The 21,448-nt window shown below is 43.5% G+C and overlaps 1 protein-coding gene across 4 annotated transcripts in view; it reads left to right on the plus strand.

Moving 5' to 3' along the window:
* The window catches only part of Mfhas1 (multifunctional ROCO family signaling regulator 1), an 87,851-nt gene that overhangs the window by 9,503 nt on the left and 56,900 nt on the right, over window positions 1-21,448 (plus strand). The window contains exon 2 of one of the 4 annotated variants that reach the window (XM_052752026.1): window positions 12,679-12,710. The exons of the other annotated variants lie outside the window; for them this stretch is intronic. Coding sequence (XP_052607986.1) covers window positions 12,679-12,695 — 17 coding nt within the window. The 3' untranslated portion in view covers window positions 12,696-12,710. Of the gene's footprint in view, window positions 1-12,678; window positions 12,711-21,448 lie in introns of those variants that run through there. 4 annotated transcript variants of the gene reach the window in all.

Consider the following 21,448-nt stretch of genomic DNA (forward strand, 5'->3'; position numbering starts at 1 on the left):
ATTTTTCTAGTATGTTTTTAATCTTTGTGTCCAAACTCTTACAGAAATGGATGGATGGACAAGGGGCAGATGATTAGGATACCAAGTTGAGCAGAATGTAGGAGCTGGCTGCCTAAAGCCTTCTGTTCCCTGACCTCATGTTTATTCATCTTTAGTCACTGGTCACCCTTCCTCCCAAAGCAGAGGGTCTCATAGTTCTACCTCCTGTGATCGACTCCTACCTTTCCCTTAATTTGACTCCTATGAGAAGGAGAGGATCAATGATGAGGAATATGAAGTCGTGACTGGTGGAGGTTGAATGGGTACAGAAAGGCAGATTTCTTGTGGTGGCTCTCCCGTCTTCCAGGTGATTTTGCTTCCCGGAGCTCTGCCCTGCATTCAGCCTGCTGATTGGAGATCAGGGGAGACCATGGAGGAGTGGCTGGCTGTGGTATAGACAACCCCATGTGTACTGCATACTTGACAGCCACATGGATAACAATTCCCAGATACCCTTGCCAACAGGGCTGACTTATTTGTAGAGAATGAGAAGGAAAACTTTGGAGTTATTTTTATTTTTGGCAGTAAGTGCTCAAAAACATTTCGTACTTATTTTTCTTGCATCTGTGTAATGTCCTAGCTGGAAATACCGGGTCTTGTTATTTTTTAAAGAGTAAATGAGGGAGGAGCCCTGAGCAACAGTTATCTCTCTAACAGGACACCCACAAAAGGTAGAGAATACAAGCAGTGGGGTGCAATGGACCTGGTGGCCAGAGGAGCCAGGCAGCTTTGACGGATGCTAGGAGCCTGGAGGCTCTCCCTGTTTGCTTCTGGAAAGTTCCTGCTACTCCAAACCTTAGCACTGGGCACCCAGGCTGTTCCAGCTGTCTGTCTTTTTCATACGGTTTGTACAGAGGCACTTGGTAGCAGAGCGTGTTTTGGGGTGGGGTGGCTTCATGAGTCAAGCGCCTGGTGTGGCTGCCTGTGCTGTTCTTCCCTTCTTTGTATGCCTCCTCCTCCCCTCCCTCCTCTTCTCCCTCCTCCCTTCCTTGTCTTCCTCTCAAGGTGAAATTTATCAAATATAAGATCAACCATTTTAAAGTGAGTAATTCACTGGTGTTTCCTACCTTCACAGAGCTTCAGAAGCATGACCTCTGAGTTGAGTGCCTAGACAACTGGGCAAGGATCACTGAGGCAGGGCTTGGCCTCCTTCCTGAGATGAAAGGGCCTGAGAATTCTTCCATCTGGCTCCGGGTGACAACTTTCTGTGTAGGGCATGGCTTAAGAGTTAGAGTTTGGGTGCTTCCCCAGGGTTCCCCATTGACTGGACATCTCTCACATAGGCATACTGGGATCCTCTTGTTAGGATTGGTGGGCTGCGTAGACCCTTGGGTCTATCGGTGGCAGGTAGAGTTTACTGTGTGTATGTGTGTTATATATAATGATATATATATAATGATATATATAATGATATATATATATATATATATATATATATATATATATATATATATTTGGTCATTTTTGAATGATATATCATTAGGCCACAGGTAGATAAGCAAGTAAGGGTTGGGAATATTTCAATATTATAATATTACCATATAAGACAACAAGACAAGTTATTAGTTTGAGTCTGCCATCAATTACTTTTGAATACCTACTGTATACAGACATTTGAGCTGAACTGGGAGTTTTAGGAAAATAAAATACCTGACCTTGGCCTTAGGGAGCTGGGGTGGGATCTTAATGTGATGATTGATCCTTTAGTGATGGAATCTGACCATATAGAGAGGAAATCACTGTGTGCTGGTGAGAAGTCTAGCTTTTTTTTTTTTTTTTTAGGAAAAGAAAATCCGTTCATTTAGAGTGAAGCCGACTCCCAGATTGAGTTTGCTTGATGAAGAGGAGTGGGTAGAAAGGAATTTCCATATCTCTCTCTCCAGCTGGCTTGGAGTCTAGATCGTTTGTTGTGGTAAATCTCAGGCAGAGCCTGAGAAGATGCTGGAACCAGCATCTGCACCAAGTCTTTCTGTAACCTTCCAAAGCTACTTCCTTGGTCATTTATTAGCCCCTGGTTTGAAAGGATCAAGGTCACCAGTCATTTCCAAATGCCAAAGACTATGAATGCTGACTCTAAAGCCAGCACAAATTAAAGTGAGCGTTGCCAAGCATGTGCGACTACCACTTACAGGTTTCTTTGTTGAGGGAGGCTTTGTTGAGATGTTTTCCTATTATTAGCCTATTAAATGTTGAGAGAATCAAAGAGTTAAACATCTCAGATCCTCCCTGCTCCCAAGATGCATTTGAGATCCTCACTGTTCCCAAGATGAGTCATGTGCTGTTGACATGGAGTTAGAACCATGTGCTGATGAATTAGGGGCAGTAACACAAACCTTCATCCCTCCCTTGTTTGGGAGGAGGGAGCTTAAGAATGGTTGTAGAGGTGATGGAGAGGTGGCTTAGTGGGTAGCACGAGGACCTGGCTTAGGGACGCTGGTACCCATGTAAAAAGCTACTTGTCTTGGCGTGCGCCTGCAATCCCAGCATGCAGAGGTAGAGACGGAAGGATCCCTGGAATTTGATAGGCAGCTAGTCTTGCTGAATTGACCTCTGACTTCCACACATCCACACATACATACATACAATTAGGTATGTACATATATACATGGCCTGTAGGGAGTGGGGGGTCAGCAGAGGTCATGGTCAGGGGTGTGAACCACCGGGAAAGTATGCCATAGTGGTGCCTGCAAGGCCACTCTGCAGCTGAGTGTTAGAGAGAGTGTCCAGGTGACCACAGGAGGAAGATCGTGGGTCTCAGTATGTGAAGGGGACTGAAAGGCTAAGTGGGTGTGGCATAGATTGTGTGCTGTAAGCATTTGGTGTTTAGGAGTTGTGATAATGAAGGAACTTCTTTATTTAAATGACATTTCTGGGCCAGCCAGCTTTGGCAGCGACTCCTGCTGGCCCTTGAATGAGAGCTTTGAAGCACTGCTCCAGCATGGCCTTTGCCTTTGGACAGCTCTGCTGAACCCTGGAAGGCATTTGCAGCTGGGACAATGGAAAGGTAGCCTCAGATGATCTGCATAGGATACGGTGGCTAAGTGTGACACTGGCCACTTTCTCCAGGTCAGAGTACAGGGAATAAAGGGCGGTTTACTATTGCCACAGTAGATAGCTGCATGCCTTGGTGATTCATAGGATTCTATGTGAGGAGATTGATTTTCCTTGCTGTAATTCTTACTTACCATAACAGCCCCCGAGAAAAGCAAATTTGGATCTAACACATCTCCACTCACTTTATGCATTGCTTCTAACTCTAGAGTAAATGAAAATACCACTTTAACTAACTTTGCTTCCCAACACCCTTTTTGATGCATATCATTCACTTAGATATAACTGACTTCAGGGAGCCAGGGTTTCTTGTGTTGATCACGTTGCTCTTGCTTGAGTTTGTCTGTCCTTGCCTCTGAGTTCACCCGAATGCACTCTGTTGCTCTTCGACTGGAATGCTTGGAAGTCCAAGATATTTACAGATATCTTTTGTACCTTTTTTTTTTTTTTTTTCTGATTTGACTTGAAGCATAGAATCTATGTTGCTTTTAAAAACTGAAGCATTCTGAGCTGGTAAGATGGCTTAGTGGGAGAGGCGCTTGCCATGCAAGCCTGAAGACCTGAGTTCAAGCCCTGGAGCCCCAGCAAAGGTGAGAGGAGAGAGTAAAACCCCACAAGGCTATCCTCTGATCTGCTTGTGCCGAGGCTTTTGCACTCTACACATGGTATACATGCACTGTACATACTGTACATCTGTGTGCACGCGCACGCGTGTTTGTGCACACACAAGCTTGTGCGTAAAATCTTTCTTTTTTTAATAGTGGGGCTATGGCACAGTGCAATCTTTTAAGAACTAAATTTCCCCATACCGTAACATATAAATTTGGAGGGCAAAGGGAAAAGATGTCACTCATGGCTCATGTGTGCCATAATCACACTGTTTCTTTCAGTCACTCCTTTAAGCTTAGGTTCTTAAAATATGTACTTAGCTCATTGTATAAATGATTTAAATATTGATTTTTTTTTTAAAAGCTAAGCTCTTGTTTATTACGTTTCAGGGGATTTCTACCTGCACAATAATTGTGAGTGTTTACATAGTAGTGAGCAAGATGATTTTAGCTGTTTATTTAAGCATATGGCCTTAGCTCAGCCATTTGGACACTTGCATTTTATTGCTGTAATTCTGTGTTGAACTCTTCTCCTTCTTTTCCTTTTCTGTTTCTGTTTGTTTGTTTTTTGAGACTTTTTGCCCAGGATGGCCTCAAATTTGTAGCAAACCTCCTGCCTGAGCCTTCTGAGGATTACAGGCATGAGCTACCATACCTTGCTTGGGTGTATTTCTTTCTGAAAGTTGTCTTTTGTTTTGCTTGTTTTTTTCTTTTTGGGCCGTGAACAGACTTTACAGATAAAAGAACCTAGCAAAAGTGTGTGACAACTGAATCCTGGATGTGTGTGTCACTGTATTTACTCACGGGAGCAACACTGTCCCCACATGGAGGGTGGCGGGCAGCAGACTTCAGATGCTCCTCCACAGACAGCCCTGGGTACACTTGGAGCTGCAGCCTTCCTGCAGGAGGGTGCCTGGTCTTTGCAGCTGCAGGAGCTGGAGCGGGTGCAGGGACTGCCAGTGGTGTGTGCAGTAACAGTTGGGGTCTATGTCTAGTGTGAGTCCAGGTCTAAAGGAACCAGCAACGGCCATGCTTTTGGAAGGCATGCCATGAGATGTTTGCATCTGGGTGGCCGTTGCCGAAACAGGATCAGTGAGTGTTAGGCAGAGAATGTCATGGTCTAAGAACATGTTTCCATTGCTGTCCTGATACCTGCCAGAGCCCTTAACCAGGCTTCCCCTCTCCTGCCTATAATCTTAACAACGCACTGATAGTTCATGGAAAACAGCACCTCAGTGAGGACTCAGAGTTCTAATTAGTGAGGATGTTCACTGGCATGCACGTTGCCTAATTATGTGGCTACTTTTCTGAGTTTTCAGATAATATCTTTTGGCATCGTCTTACTGGCTTTCAGCTTTAAGAACAATCATCACAGTGTTTTATCAGTTTAGATGAACTCTTCATGTATCTTTGTTGTATTTAAGATTTTTCTCCCCCCAGCTTGGTTGCCTTTTTGGTTATCTAAAAATTTTTGTTTTAACTTTAATTTTTTTTTTTAACAATTGTCTTCTTAGAGAACTTAAAAAATAATCCATCACATCATTGCAGGGAGAGAACAGAAGAAATCATGCAATGATTCTAACAATAAGAAAGTAATAGCTGCGTATGGAAAGTAAATTCAACAGCAGAAGCCCCGCCCCACCCCACCCCCCATCATCAACCTCACTTCTTATTTGTAAAATGTTTCTTGCGGTGTCTTGCAGGGATGTGTTAGAGCGTGTACTTAATCTGAAAGAGGTCACCTAGGCTCCTTTTATACCTTGCATTTGGTCACAATATATATTTTGGGGACCTGGAGAGATGGCTCAGCAGGAAAGAACATGTACTACTCCCCCAGAGGTCCTGAGTTCAGTTCCTAGTATCCACATCAGGTGGCTTACAACCACATATAATTCCAACTCTGGGTGGGTCTGACATTTCTGGTTCTTGGGACACCTGAACTCAAGTTTATACACACACACACACACACACACACACACACACACACTGTTTATATATATAATATATATGGATTTTGGAAATGCTGCCATAGTGGCAGCATGAAAACGAGCACCCTCATAGACACACTGCAGATATGTCTATGGCATATCACGTAATATTCTGCCCTCTCCCTGTACTGTTTAGTCAGCCCATGCTGACAGACCTTTGATATCTTCCACCCTGTTTTCTAGATTTTTTTTTTTTAATTTGAAGAGGTCTTCTCCCTCTCGGAGGTTTCACAATGAGCTACTTTTAAAAACCTTCTGAGTTTATCAGATTCCCTTTGTGCTCAGAACACTCTGGAGATGCCATTAGTCAGAATGGCGGGATAGCACCGAGGCTTGGGAATTAGGAAAGCTCAGCTTTGTGATTTCAAAAGGAGGTAATGTTCCTCACCGGCTTCTGTGATGCATGTTGGAACGCTATTGCTTTGAGCATAATTATGCTTTTCACAGCTTAATTCATCCATTATTGTGAGATGCGGTGTTTAGACGTAGCCGTAATTACAAATCTTGCATGTTTATAAATAAGAAGATCACCGAACAAAATAAGACTGTGGCAGTAGAATAATGCTTGGCCCATGTAAGAAATCAACGAAAAGTAATTGGTTGTGAACCACGTCCCACTGACTGAAAACACTGCTTCTGCCTTGCTGCTGGTGGCAGGGTGGAGTTCTGCACCATAGCATTTTCTAGACTTATGCTTGGTGTGGTATAGAAACCAGCACTGGATATCTGGTTCTCATAGCAAGTGGGAGTATAAATTTTAAGAGGTTATCCACGTGGTTTGCTTTTTTTTTTTTTCTGTGTGCAATGAATATGGGATGGGTCTAACCTAGTGCAACTCAAGTGTGTTTGCCATGGTTGAACAATACAGAATTAAACTCTGCTTCTGTTGCTCCCATGTTTTAAAGATCCTTGCTGGTACATTTCACTGGAAGCCAACATCAGAGTTGGCTTCTTCGAGTAGTGGTTTCGCCATATGCTCTTTAAAAATCTTTCTCCTCACCCTGCATGCCCAAAATCAATGCAGACAGTATGGAGGAAAAGGGTGATTCACATTTTCTCTGAACATGTTACTAAAAAATATATTCAGTGGGACTCTATAGATATATGTGATAGCTGAGGTGACTTTGATTCAAGTGTTGCTCATGAATTGCATGGGAAGTACTAAAAAAAAAGAAATGTGAGTTTTCAAAAATACTTTGGTGCCAAAACTGGCTCCCCCGTCTGCTGAGAGCTGGACTGTTTTGTGCCTGGGGGTACAGGAACAAAAAAAGGACCTTTGGAGCCCTCATAGCATTCATCTGTCCTGGTTCCTGACATGGCTGGTCCCCAGATGGCTCCTGAGTGGCATGGCCCTGGTTCTTTCCCTCTCTTGGGCAAAGCAGGTGTTCTTTTCAGCTTATTTCGTATCTTAAGCCTCTGCATTTCCACAAATACAAGCCGGCAGCCCTCTGCTTCTCCCTAGTTACTATGTTACATTCTTTCTTCTCCGTGTAAGCAAAGGTTAAGTGTACTGGTTTTCTATTCGGTCATTTCAGGAACTCGGCTTCCAGGCGGCTGGCTCAGCTTCAGTGTAGCTAGCTAGCACTCCTATCAACAGACCCTTTGCCTGCCCAGCCCCTTCTTGAGCATTGTGGATGCAGCTGAGACTTGCTTCTGGAACATGCTACAGAATTCATGCCTAGCCAAACAGGAGGGCTCATTGCATCTTGTTGATTACCAGAGCTGCCAAAATTCTCTTGCCTAGCCAAATAGAACAACAAAACAAAACAAACAACCCCCCCAAACAAAAACAAAAACAAAAACACCACCACCACCACCAAAACTTAAACAAAACAGGTGACCATTTCCAGGACCACATACCACCTGCAGCCTCAGGTGTTCGGCAGGCTGGAAGCTGCAGGGTCAGGGTACTCAAACCGCCCATCTTTGACCATCCGTAAACCTTCTGATTTACAGCGCCATTTGTGATGTGAGACACGCTTATTCATGGGGGAATCTCCATCGAGATCATAAACCACTGGAAACCAGAGAAAAAGAATGGGGAGTTAGAATGGCGCCCATTGTTCTTTGTTAGGAAAGAATCGCATTCTTTGGCTGTGGACAAATATTTGCTTTTGAAGAATCTGGTGGTGTGTCGGTGGCTTTGTTCGTGGCCGTGCGCGGACACATGCTCTCTTACCTCCGAGGATGCTGCCGCATGTGCTCCGTGGATTTTATGCTGGGAGCCAGGCTGCTGCGTGTTATCTGTGCTTTGAATTGCTTTCTGCATCATCCCCCCCGCCCCCTCTGGCTATCGCCCCCTCCTCTGACCCAGCTCATTTCTGTAAAGGCCCCGATCTTTGTCTCAAGGAGACCACACGGTTTCCTATGGAAGTTGGCCCCAAACCAGCGTCTCTCCTGCTGCAGCCAGAGGTGAGAATTGCCATACAGCTTTCTTTAGGCTTGATCAGCACCAGAGAAAGAGCCTTTGCTTCTGTTACATTCACACGAAGTTCAAAGCCATAGGCTGGGGCCTCTAGGAAGCTACTTGGCATCCTAAAGCCTCAGCTTTATCCGAAAACCCGGAGGAAAATTCACTCAGTTCCTAAGCATTGGTACCTGTGTCATTGTCTCCTTAGAGGTCATGAGGATTAAATAAATGAATAGGCGTCCAGTCCCTAACACAGTGTCTGCGACATGGTGAACACTCAATAAACGTAGACTGTGATTACCGTGATCTGTGCTCACAGATAAGGAACACTGATGCCTGAGAGGGCTGAATACCTGGGGCACACTGTATGCAGCAGACGTGAGGCTGTCCCCCAGAGCCTACCATCTCTATTATTTTCAAACAGTTCCTCAGGAAAAAAAAAAATAAATAATAGCTTCCACCTGTCAAAAGTGGGGATTACTCGAATGCACAAGGAAATGGCATGTGAGAAATTCATAAGATATTGTCTTCAACATGGAAACTGGACTATGGACGTGCGCTAGGGCTCTGCCATGACCAGGCAGGCACAGGGTAGGTCATGGGGCATCAGGGGAGAGGAAAGCCGCAGAAGGAAGAAGAGCAGGCAGTAAACAGCCCTTGGTGCTCTGCACTCAATTCCAAGGGCAGAGGCCTTCTGAGACATGGGGAGGCCAGGGGGCGGGGGAGGGGGGGGAAGAAGCATCCATCTGGAGCCAGGTGGGTGGAGCAGGAAAAGGCCTCCAGCAAACTGCATGTCTGCAGATTTTCACAGAGCCCTATGGGGAGGATAGAGGAGGTGGATACACCAGGAGCTCAACTCTTCCGTCATCAATACCCATGAAATGTAAATGTGGTGTGTGTGTGTGTGTGTGTGTGTGTGTGTGTGTATTTTTATGTATTTTTTTTTTAGAAGAGAACTTTTGGCAGCTCCCTATAATGTTAAAAGAAATCCTGGTGATTTTCCCCTGTGAGTCACAGGGGCAGTATTGAACGGTCAGCTGGAATTGCTGGGTTTGCATTTTGTAGGCACTCTTGTGGCAGCCGCGTGGAAGAATGGAGTGAGAATGAAGTCCAGTGGCCACTTGAGCTCACTCAGATGTAATGAATGGAAAAGGCCCCAGAGCATCCTCGGGGACCAAGGAAACAGAGTCCAGGATGCTAAGGAGGCAGACCTGGATTCTTCCTCTGGCTCTGGCTCGCTCTCTCTAGGCTTCACTTTCCTTAGCTGTCATGTCAAATGCCAGACCCTTTGATTGGAGTGTACAGTTCAGGATCAACTTGAAGCACCGTGAGACGAAAACTGGAGCATTTATTTTAAAAACAGAAAAGCAGAAGCGATCTGGTAACATTAGTCTCCACAGGACTGCTGACCTAATTGGTTTATGTAGGGTTATTAGCCTCCCCCTCTCTGATGGATGGCACGTAAACTCCAGAAGACCTATGATCTTAGGTTTGTAAGCCGTGCCATTTCTTAAAATTGGCAGGGTCCTATAGAAATAAGAGACTTTATAAATAGTATCTGGTAACTTTTCTCCGACTTAAAATATGGAAAGGATAAATGATGTCGATGGCGGCTCTCTTAGCATCATGAATTATGTATGTAGCAGACCGTGGCATTTTTTTATGGCTGTCCGTAACCAATCTTCTTTTGTTCTAGTTCATTTTCAGCTATGGTGCTTGTAAAAGAAGAGGTCAGATCAAGTGCATTAAAGGGGTCTGTTTAGGGTAGGGGCATCGGGTTTGCTGTCTAAGTTATTACTGTGTTGTTTTGGTTTGTGTTTTGTTTTGTTTTTTTCATCATCAGATTTGGGGGTGGGGTGAGTGGGGAGGAGGGACTGCGTGCTGGTCACAGCTGTGGGTTCGGCTAATGATGGTGGTTTAGAGCTGGCACGCTCCTTGGTTCAGGGCCCCCGAGAAGCTGCTCGCCCTCCTGTGTCCTGACCGACCTCGTTACACTGTATGCAAAACCAGGCTGGATTGTAACTATTTTCTCACCTAGGAAGTGAAGCAAATTGGAGCAAATGATTAGGAGTGTGTCCCCGATCTTTTCTTCCGGCCATGTTTCTCTAGTCACTGGATGACGTGAGAAAGGACTTTCAAATGTGGAGTGCAGAACCCGTTTGCCTCTCTTGGCTTTACTCTTTCTTTGCCTCCCGGTGATCTGAGTCAGTCACGGAAGGCAGGGTTCAGATTCCCCACATGAAAGTGGCGGGGACTGTAAGTTGAAGCCATTTGTGACGTTGGTTATTTCAGTCACTCCCTCTTTCTGTAGTGGGAGCTACTACCCAGCTGCCCGATGCAGGTGTCCTCTGTAACCAATTGGAAAATGCCCCATCTACGCATCTCACCTTGGGTGTATTGCTGTCTGTAAAATGGTCTAAATTAAAGATCCAAGTTGTTGATAGTGACCTCGAATTGAGGAGAGCCCACAACCTGTGGGCCAGCTCTCTGTAGAAGTAGAGGTCTGTCTGCCAAGGCTGGCTCCAAGGCATTTGTCAAAGCGGTACTGTGACCATTCAGCATCAGTTTAAAATGCTCTGGAGCTCCTTCTAAAGAGTTCATTTTGGGTGTTTGGTTCACTACTGGATTTAAAAAATCTTGTCAAGAATAATTAAGTTAATTTATTGATTAAACGATGCAGCATTCTGCTCCTATAATATAGGAAATAGGATTGGACGAAGGATTTACATGGCCAGATGGTAGCTGTCATGATACTGATTCTTTCAGGCCTGTGTTCATTCAGCTGGAGTTTACTGTGGCCTTCCACCCACAGGCCATTAGCAGGTCCATCTTTGGAACCTGCCCTCAAGGACTTGGGTTCAGGCTGAGCAAGGCTGTAACACAGTGCAAGAGGTCAGTAGACCAAATGCTAAGAGATTTCAGAGGAATAGGAATCCTTCCAACTGAGGGAGCCTGAGGAACCAATGTTCTGTTCATTACTGGTGGAAGGGGCATGTAGGAATAAATGCTCTTCTTTTCCTCTACACAAACCATCAGGTCCCCAGGTTTTTAACTCGTGGTTAACACTGTGAAGTCATTACTACTTTTGACTCATCATTAGTTTGTCTTAACCTTTGCATTACTTTTGAAATCCTGGGGTTAAATTAATAAAGGAGTAGAAATACTGATTACTGAAAAATGACTTTCTAAGGGAAGCCTTATAAGGAGATGAATATATGGGTGTGTGTGTGTATATATATATATATATATATATATATATATATATATATATATATATATATATATATATATTTGTTTGTTTCGTTATTTTGTTTTTTTCGAGACAGGGTTTCTCTGTGTAGTTTTGGTGCCTGTCCTGAATCTCGCTCTGTAGACCAGGCTGGCCTCGAACTCACAGAGCTCTGCCTGCCTCTGCCTCCCGAGTGCTGGGATTAAAGGCATGTGCCACCACCGCCCGGCTTGGCTCCTTTTATTTTTACACCCTATCAGGAATGCTTGTTGCACTATCCTAGCATTTGCTAAAAAGCACTCTTTCAGGAGTGTGAGGTTGTGTTCTTAACTTGTGCTATAAAAATGTAGCAGAATGTTGAGATGGAGAAGAATTTAGTTGGTCACTGTGTACTAATAACGTGATTTTAACGGCCACGGGTTTTGTTTAGTTGTGGTCTCTTTTGGACCAGTCGTGAAGTACTCAATCCGTTTGCTTTGTTGTCTCGGTTTCTTCATCCCAAAGAGACGCTTTCTCTCCCCTCTGGATAACGCTAGTGGTAAAGGACACAGCTGAACTATACACTAAAACCAGACCATTCCAGGTCACCCCTCTCTCTTCCTGTGTTACCCTTTACGTTTGTATTATTTACAAATGATGACTTTATGCCTTACAAGTTGTCTTGTGTATCTGTCTCTATAGATGTAGATCCCAGTCCTCTATACAAACCGTCTTTTATATCTGTAGATGTATGTTCCTATCCTCCAAACAAATCATCTTGTATATCTGCAGATTTATATCCCCATCCTCTATAGACAAGGACAACTCCAGTTTCTTGGTTCCTGAATTCATATCATAACTATTTTCAAATTGCCCCCAGGTAATTGTTTATTAGGGGAGCTCATATGATGAGAGAGATCCAAGTGATGATAGAACATTTTCCCCACCACCCCTAAAGTTATGGTAAATGAGGCAGTCACTTCTGTGTGGAGACATAGGAGTCAGAGGAAAGGGGGTTCAGTGACCATTTGGTATCACAGACCCTCTTGCCTACTTCTTGTTAGGTAGCCGTCGACCGCTCTTTCAACTTCCATTTCAGTGTCTAAGCATTGTCTCTGAAACAACAGTCACCATTAGAAAGGGACAGGCACAGTACCTGTGCTAGGACTGATACCTAGGTGACCATGACCATGGGCTGGTGATAAAGGGCATCAAGCCTCCTAGATTCCCTGGATCTCCTTTTCTATATTCATATGGCTTGGAGAAAAAGAATAGCAACATTACTTTAGCTACAAATAAACCCTCCCCAAAACTGCCTCACGATGCCCTCGGGAACCAGAATTTAAGTTTCTTTATCATCACCGTGTTTTTCAGGTTGGCTGGCTGGGTGATTTTTTCCCACAGCTCTTCTGTCTGGACAGCCAACTGGCAGACTGGATAAGGCGGGTGGGGACCTCTATTCTGAGGTAGGAATAAACCCTGCCCTAGTTTTTCTGTCTTCCTGAGTCAAATAATAGAACTGCAGTTGTTTTATGTAAGCAGTTTGGGCCTATGAAAAATTAAAATTTCCCAAGATATCTAATATCAGATTTGGGAACACAAAGTAGGTAGACAGTCTAAGAGTCGCAGCTTAATTTTCCTAATAATTACTAGAAATTTCTGGGACACTTCAGGCAGTTCCCCTGAATAGTTGAGGGTTTGGCAGGAACCTGATATAATAATGTACCTGGTAGTCAGTCTCTAAAACTAAGCGTTTCCAGATAAAAATAAACTAATGCCATGTGACTCTTCTTAGGGTTTTCCTGGGTGATGTCTCAAATCGGGGTCCCATTCCATCTGAGTTCCGATCACCCAGCCTTCATGATCTTCATCCCCTGAACCTGGGGCTACCTACCTGTTTTTGTCATATCCCAACATTCCCAACCTCTGTCTTTTAAGTTTCTTAACTTAAACTCAGTGGATCTGTAGTTTCTCAACCTCTCATTTTGAGGTCAAAACTATCTTTTTATAACTTTAGGTTTTTTGTTTTTTGTTTTTTTTTGCTTAGATGAAATCCTAATTGATTTATTTGTTCAGACATTGGCTATCCTTTTGAATAGCGAGCACATGAGTCCTACACAAAATCACTGGGGGCCTCAAGTGATCTTTTGGTGAGTAAATAGTGCTGTTATGTAACTATATATGACACCATCTCCTCTCAGTCCGTCCATCTGTCTGTCCTCTGCCCTTTCTTCCCTCTCTCTTTCTCGAGAGCCTGGTATTAGTTACTTTTCTAGTTGCTGGGACAACATACCTCACAGGAAACAACTTTAGGGGAGAAGCGTGAACCTGCCAGTCCTGTTTGGTCAGCCCACAGAGAACGACAAGGAACGCCTACTGGTTGTGACCTACTTCCTCTAGCTAGGTACCAACTTCCTCTCCCCCACCCCCAGCCAAGCCTCATGCATTTGAAAACAGGAGCCTGTGGGAGACCGTTTACATTCCGATGATAGCCAGCATGGAGGTGAGCTTGCATCAGCGTCTATCAAGTGACCCAGGCCCAAGGACCTCAGGCCTGAGATGCAGCTGTTACATGATAAGTTTCAAAACTATCCTGGAGGTAGCCAAAAGCTGACACACATAGTTGAGTATTTTAGGACAAGGAAGTTTAAAAAACTTACTGTGGTGGTTTGAATGAGAATTGCCTCCATAGGCTCATGTATTTTAATACTTGGTCTCCAGAGAGTGGAACTGTTTGTAAGGATTAGAAGGATTAGAAGGTGTGGCCTTGTTGGAGGAAGTATGTCACTGGGGGGCAGGCTTTGAGGTTTCAAAAGTCCACACTAGGCCTAGACTCTCTCTCTCTCTCTCTCTCTCTCTCTCTCTCTCTCTCTCTCTCTCTCTCTCTCTGTGCCTGTGGATCAGGATGTAGGACTCTCAGCTACTTCTCCAGCACCATGTCTGCCCGAGTACCACCATGCTCCTCACCATGATGATAATGGACTAAACCTCTGAAACTACAAACTAGCTGCTGGTTAAATCCTTTCTTTTATAAGAGTTGCCTTGGTCATGGTGTGTCTTCACAGCAATAGAGCAGTGACTAAGACAGTGAACAGTGAAGAATCAGAGTCAGGGACAAGGACATCTTACTCCTTGGTGAGCTGGGAAGTAGGCCACTGTCTTGGCCATGGGCTGTTTCAGTTGGATTTGAGTTGGAAAAAGGCTTTGCTTATTCATTTCATTGCCTATAGGCAAAAGTGGCTTGGTGAGGTGAGGTCTAGACACTGAACTGAACCAACATGATCTTCCTTAAGGACCAGCATGCTGGGGCAGTGATCCTCTGAGGCAGGTCAGAAGTAAATATATGTGTCTCTTATGGTCAAAACAGATTAGAAACCTTTCAGTGATATCATATAGAAAAATCCCAAGACTAGAGACCAAATATTGAGGGGGTCATGGCTTCAGTGAGAAGGGAAAAGTTGTGGTATCCATATAAATCATGGCTAGTGGGATAAGAAAAAAGAAATTCGTCCTAAAAAATATAGGTGATGTCAACTGGATAGGAATTCTTTGTGCCTCGTGTAAGCAAGAGGTTGGTGTGTGTAGAAGGAGCCTCTGGGAACATAAGAAGAACAAATGATGATAAAGCAGTAGCATCAGTTGGAAGCCATATTGAATACACTCCTACTGAGAGTGAATGGGCCCCTGGAAACCAGTCTACAGTCAGTAAGTGATTTAAGAACAAGAGTTCTGAGTTGGAGACCTCACTACCTGTTTTTACAGGCACAAAACTACAGAGAAACCCTGTCTCGAACCCCCCCCCCCCCAAAAAAAAATAGCCAAATGGATTTGAATAGTCTTGTCCCTAACTCTGATATAGTAATGGAAAGTGAGTGTATAAAAAGATGCTGTCGAATGTCATTAGAGAAATGTGAACTTAGGAGGTGTCACTACATACCCTTGCCCTGGCTGAGATACCTATGAAATGTCAGGAAGGTGTGTAACACTTGGGACTTGCGCACCGTGATATTGGGAATGGAAAATAGTGTCGACACAGTGAGGGAATCTGTTAGTTTCCCACCAAGGCAAAACTACATTCACCACATAGGAATTCATTCCTAGGTGTTTTCCCAAGGGAAATCAAAGCCTGTGTTTAAAGACGACTTACTTAAATATTCCTAAAAGGTTTGTTAGTTTGTTGCTGTTTGATAATCATACACTAGAAATGGCTTGCTTGTTGAATGGTAAGAAATTGTGACTATGCAGCCATAAAAAGGTAGACAGTGCTGATAAAGAGCCCGGATGCATCTCGGAATCCTAATCCTGTGTGCTTTCCCTCATGTGGAATTCTAGAAGATGCAAAGCTGCCCTAGTGACAGAGGACACTTCAGGGGCCAGTGATGTAGGAAGGGGGTTGTCTGTCAGGGGTACAGGGAACTTGGGGGTACATGGATGTACTATATGTAAGGGAGAGCCCGCAGAGGTAGGTAGGTATGTTGTCCCACTCCCAAATTTAGATGATTAAGTTAGAAGACATGTATAGATGTTTGTCATTATTAATAAGCTGTTGTGAAATACAGCGTTCAGTCATTGAGCGTTTGTTATCCTTAGGAGAATTGTTTGGATTTCAGACTGAAGCAATTAGCAGTTCTGGATTTGCATGCACACATATGCATGAACATGTGTGCACATGAGCCTGAAGAAATGGAAAGAAGGCTGATGATTCAGTTTGCATGAAAATTAAAACTGTCTGCCAAGACAAGCTTTGCTCTAAGCTTTCCAGAGAAGTCTGTGTGGTTTGTCATTACTTAGAGGGTGACCTCACCCTGGCTTCTCCTTTCGTTACTGGTTAAACACATTGAGCAGTAGTCCTATGAGCTGGTTGGGACGACTTCACAGTATCTCATTTGGAAGGAAAATGACCTTGGGAAATTGGCTGTCACTTTGTTCTGAAACCTTATTTGCCATGGCTAGGGCTACACTCCACTTCAAATGAAGAACCCTGGAAAGGATTGGAGGCATACTCTAGAGAGTTCGGTGTGTCCACACTGATCAGCTTGATGCCATGTTTTCATAGATCGCTGATAGAGACCCATCTAGCAAAATGGAAATGGGTGAAATGCACCCCTTTACCTCCCCAATGGTGGCATATGTTCTCTTTTTCTAATAACTACGTATAGGACCGAGGACGCAGGTGGTGATTATTATCTGTTATGTGTCACAGCATAGCCCAGCAATCAGGTGACACTGTCCACACATAGTACATAGCAGCCTCTCTTGTCTTTAGACATGTGCCACAGAAGAGAGAGTACCCAAGACACGATGCTGCCAGTGAGATCAGTTTCCAGGCTTTGTTCTGGATGCTTCCTGGACTCCTGGGTCTGCCTGTGGGTTCCCTCTGACAGTACCTTGTTCCTGGTTAAGGTGTGCACTTTGAGCAGCTGTACCTAATTAGTTACTTTGAGAGGCATTTTATTTCAGAGGTGGGTGCGGCGGACCAGCCCCCACTATCATTTACCCCAGGCATTCTTGAGGAATGAAGGATAAGAGACATAGTTAGAAATAGAGGGGGAAAAAAACAGAGAAACACAGGATAGAAACACAGGATAGGGGTGGGCCTGGATCCTTATCCACCAGCCTGGAACTTTATTCCAAAGGTCTGTTTATAACAATGCCAAGGGGTGGAGCAACCTCCCCCTTACTAGTTACAGTCAAGTGTAGACCCTTACAAACACCTGATACTCAGGCCCGTGGTCCAGTCAACCTCTTATGCAGTCCTGCTGGGTACAGCCACTAGGAAACCTAGTGGGCTCCAACCGGAAGGGGAGGCACTCTGAGGCTGACTTTGGCACTAGTTAAATGTGGTTTTGAATTCTAAATCCTCTCCCTAAGGCAGTGGTTCTAAACCTAGTGCTGCTGTGACCCTTTAATACAGTTCCTCATGTTGTGGTGACCCACAACCATAAAATTATTTTCGTTACTACTTCATAACTGTAATTTTGTTACTGTTATGAACTGTAATGTAAATATCTGTGCTTTCCAATGGTCTTAGGCGACCCCTGTGAAAGGGTCATTCGACACCCACCCCCCAAGGAGGTCACGACCCAGATGTTGAGACCTGGCATGTCATTCTGGACAAATTATTTAATCTCTATGAGTTGTGGCTCTCTGATTTGAAAATAGGGATGGATTGACTAGAATGTATAAAATCCTGGGTTTCACCCCTTGTACCACGAAATGAGGCAAAATTAAGCAAGGGTTGGTGGTATAGTCAGAGGTAGGGTGAAGCCCCGGGTTTGATCCTAGCACTGCTCAAACCAAACCAAAACAATTGTCACTTAAAACTAGAATATGATTTAAAGCTTGTCATGTCATAAAACTGACTTTTTTTGGTATCTAGTTATGAATTTCAACTCGTGTTTAGATTCATGTAACCATTACCACGTTTGGGGTACAGAATGATTTTTATATTAGAGAAATTCTTCCCTCCTGTCCTGTGGTCATATGACCTGTCTCTGTCTTAAACAACTCAATAAGAGGCTTGGGGTACAAATTATTCTTAGTTTATAGTTCATATCACCCAAAATCTTTCTTAGCAAATTAAAAATTACACACACACACACACACACACACACACACACACACACACACACACACTATATCTTTATATGTGTGACAGGAGGGAGGTGGCAGTATGTACCCTGTTTTTTCTCTTTTCTCCTCATCCTTTGCCCAGGAAAACTTACACAATCCTGTACCTCCTTGTAGAAGGTGGAACTGCAGAGTGTCTGATTCAGATCTCCTCCTCTATATAGTTCTTTCCAATGACATCACACACCGTCATGAAACTCATGAAAACTTCTTGGGACTGGGAGGTGTCGCTCAGTGACCGAGTGCTTGCCCGGCATGCACAAGGCTCTGGGCTCCTGGGTTCACTATCCATCATTTCGGGGGAAAATACAACAAGTATAACAATTAAAAACATTCAAACTCTAAAAGTGCCATTTTTATCCTCAGCCCCAAGCAATGTTGTAAAACATACAAAAGAGAATAAAATAGAAAAATGAAATAGAAAAATTTGAGCACAAAATTCTTTATCTTTTGAGGCAAAAAAAGATTTTTAATATAGTTGTATCCTTTTCAGTTGGGTGGACCTAGTTTGTGACTTGGATTCTAATAAAATGAATCTGTGACTGTTGCTCCTTTTAGCTTTCATAATTGGATGTGCCGTTTAATTAATTAAATTTTCTTATACTTAATAGAGTTTTAAACATTAAATTTAGATGTTCTTTCACTTAATAAAATTATCAAAGGGCCATAAAAAGAAGTATAAAAATAGTAATTTTCTATATTTAGATTTTAATAGTACAAGGACACCCAAGTCCATTTTGGAGCTTTAAAAAGCCAAAATCTATGTCATAGTGCTATTATAAGGATTAAATAAAATCATTTGTGTAAAAGGGCATAACACAATGTTCGTCATGGAGTGGTTAGAATGTTTCCTTCCTAGTTTCTTCCTTTCTTTATTACTTTTATGTGTACAGGTATTTTGCCTGCCCATATGTCTGTCCACTGCTTATATATGCCTGGTGCCCACAGAGACAAGAAGAGGGTATCAGATCCCCCCGGATCTGGGGTTATGAACAGTAGTGAGCCACCATGTAAGTGCTGGGAGTTGAACCTGGGTCCTCTGGAAGAGCAGCCAGTGCTCCTCACTGTCCAGCCATCTCTCCAGCCATCCTTCCTGGTTTCTAAACTGCCTGCCCCACCTTTCCATCCTCCCACACCTCAGTTGTGTTCAAACACTGTTGCTTCTGGATAGGCCAAGGGCACCAGGCTTGCAGAGTCCTTATACCCACCAGCTTTTGAGTTGGAGCATTTTGTTTTGTGTGTCTTGGGTAGCTTGGTCACCCAGGTCTTCATCATAATGACTTCTGGGAAATGGGTCCTAGTGGGTGGAGATGGCGATGTGTGAGTGTCAATAGGGGTGGGTCAGCAGGAGGAACTTGCATATAAGTAAAGCTTGCTTTAAGCCTTAGCTACTTGGAACATGAATTTCTAAAAGCTACTTTCTTTTAAACCAGTAGCTAAAAGGCAGTCATCTATCAAGTGAATTTAGAAAGCCCGAGACTAATTTTGAATTTACTTTTAATTAAAACATTCAAGTTCATTTTGGTTAGCAGTTGCCTGTACTCATTTAACAAAATTTTATACACTACTTGTATGTAATATATACACTGTACACATACACACACAAACATACATATACACACATATATATTTTTATACATACATACTAAATAAGAGAAAAAGTCTCTAAAGCCCAGGAAATTGGCTTTGTTTCAAAGTAGAAAAAGCTGACATATTATTGCCTGGAAGATGTCTCCTTTTGGAGTCAGATATTTAAAATTACTCTAAAACTTAGTCTGTGTTGGTAAGCCAGTGAACACTCTTTGATTATCTTACACTAAGGCAAGAGGGCCACATCTGGAATTTATTTGTTGATCTCTTATGAAATTTCTATTTAAACTTTACTCCTTTGAAATGGTGAAAAATTTTTTCTCTCTGCATTCTTTAAAATGGGCTGAATTTGTTTGGGAGCTATTTTTGGTTCGTTTGAGAATTTGTTATTGCTATCCAAGATGTTTTCCTTTGTATTGTTTTCAAACTAAGTTATAAACTTAAACACACACACACACACACACACACACACACACATAAAGTGATTTTTTTTTTTTAAATAAAATATCTGGTTTGGGGTGAATTGTAGTGCTAGGTCCCTGAAAGATGAGAACTCAAACATACTTCTCTTTATCCATTAGAGAATCGGACTAGCTGGAGGGACGGAGTATAAACAAAACCATGTGGTCTCAACCTTTCCTGTGTGCAATAATAAACTATAGAGTCCTGGTGGGGACTCTGGCTCCCAGGGTGGAGACTGAGTGCAAACCATTCATTGCCATCAATTGTTGGGATGTTGGTGGTGATGCCATACACAGGGAACAGACTAAGTTAGCATTTACACGCCCCCAAGCAAGATCTTATAGTATGAAGCTAATTACTCAATTACCAGGCTCAAAACTCTGGTACGTACTCAAGCCTTGCCTAATTCTCAAAGCTATCATCCTGCTGTTCACTGCGCTCTTGGGAACTCCAGCACAAAGCGGGTACACTACCTCTCACTTCCGGCTTCTTTTCTTCCGTGTTCTCATATGAGGAAAGCTGGATTTTAGAGAGTGAGCTCCAGAGTGAGGTGGTGTGATGCGGCTCTTCAGGAGGCCCAGGGTGCCTTTCAGGTCAGCTATTTCTGTGCCAGGCTGTGTACATCACACCTGCCCTGGCATCGTGACAGGGTCTAATGTGAGCTTGGGATAGGTCATGGCAGCAATGTTCTCGCTTGACCTCACCCGACCAGTCTCCTCTGGTTGCCTTGCCCAGCTCTCACGGCTGATGGTATCAAAATAACTGGAGAGGTTCCATCTGTGGGGCCCAGATCTCCTTTCACATCCGTGCATGCAGAAAGTGTGCGGGGAATCCCTTTGTTCAGCAGAAGTGGTAAAAAAGATTAAAAAAAAAAAAAACCAAAAAAAACAACCATATGTGTGCTTGGTTTTTTAAACTTTTTTTTTTTTTTTTTTGTTTTTCGAGACAGGGTTTCTCTGTGTAGCTTTGCGCCTTTCCTGGGACTCACTTGGTAGCCCAGGCTGGCCTCGAACTCACAGAGATCTGCCTGCCTCTGCCTCCCGAGTGCTGGGATTAAAGGCATGCGCCACCACTGCCCGGCGGTTTTTTAAACTTTTAATTATTATTATTTTAATTATTAATTAAACTTTTGTATGAATGTGTGTCTGTGTGGGTTATGTGATCATGAGTCCAGTTGCCATGGAGGCCAGAAGAGGACATCAGATCCCCCCAGAGTTAGCACTGTTGGCAGTTGTGAGGTGCTGAACAAACGATGTGGGGAACTGAACTCAGGTCCTCCGCAAGAGTAGTTAGTATGTAGTCTTAGCTACTGAGCCATCTGGCCAGCTCTGTCTTTAAATTTCTCAGTGTGTTTAATGGCCAGTGTGCTCTAAATCCCTTCATGTGACCTTGACAGTAACACCCTTCTGATGTGGATACTGGCAAAGGGCCCTATTCATAGGTATTTTTAGTTATTCAGGTG

Source organism: Peromyscus californicus, unplaced genomic scaffold, assembly GCF_007827085.1.
Source record: "Peromyscus californicus insignis strain IS unplaced genomic scaffold, ASM782708v3 Scaffold_23__1_contigs__length_62951481, whole genome shotgun sequence".
Lineage (NCBI taxonomy): Eukaryota > Metazoa > Chordata > Mammalia > Rodentia > Cricetidae > Peromyscus > Peromyscus californicus.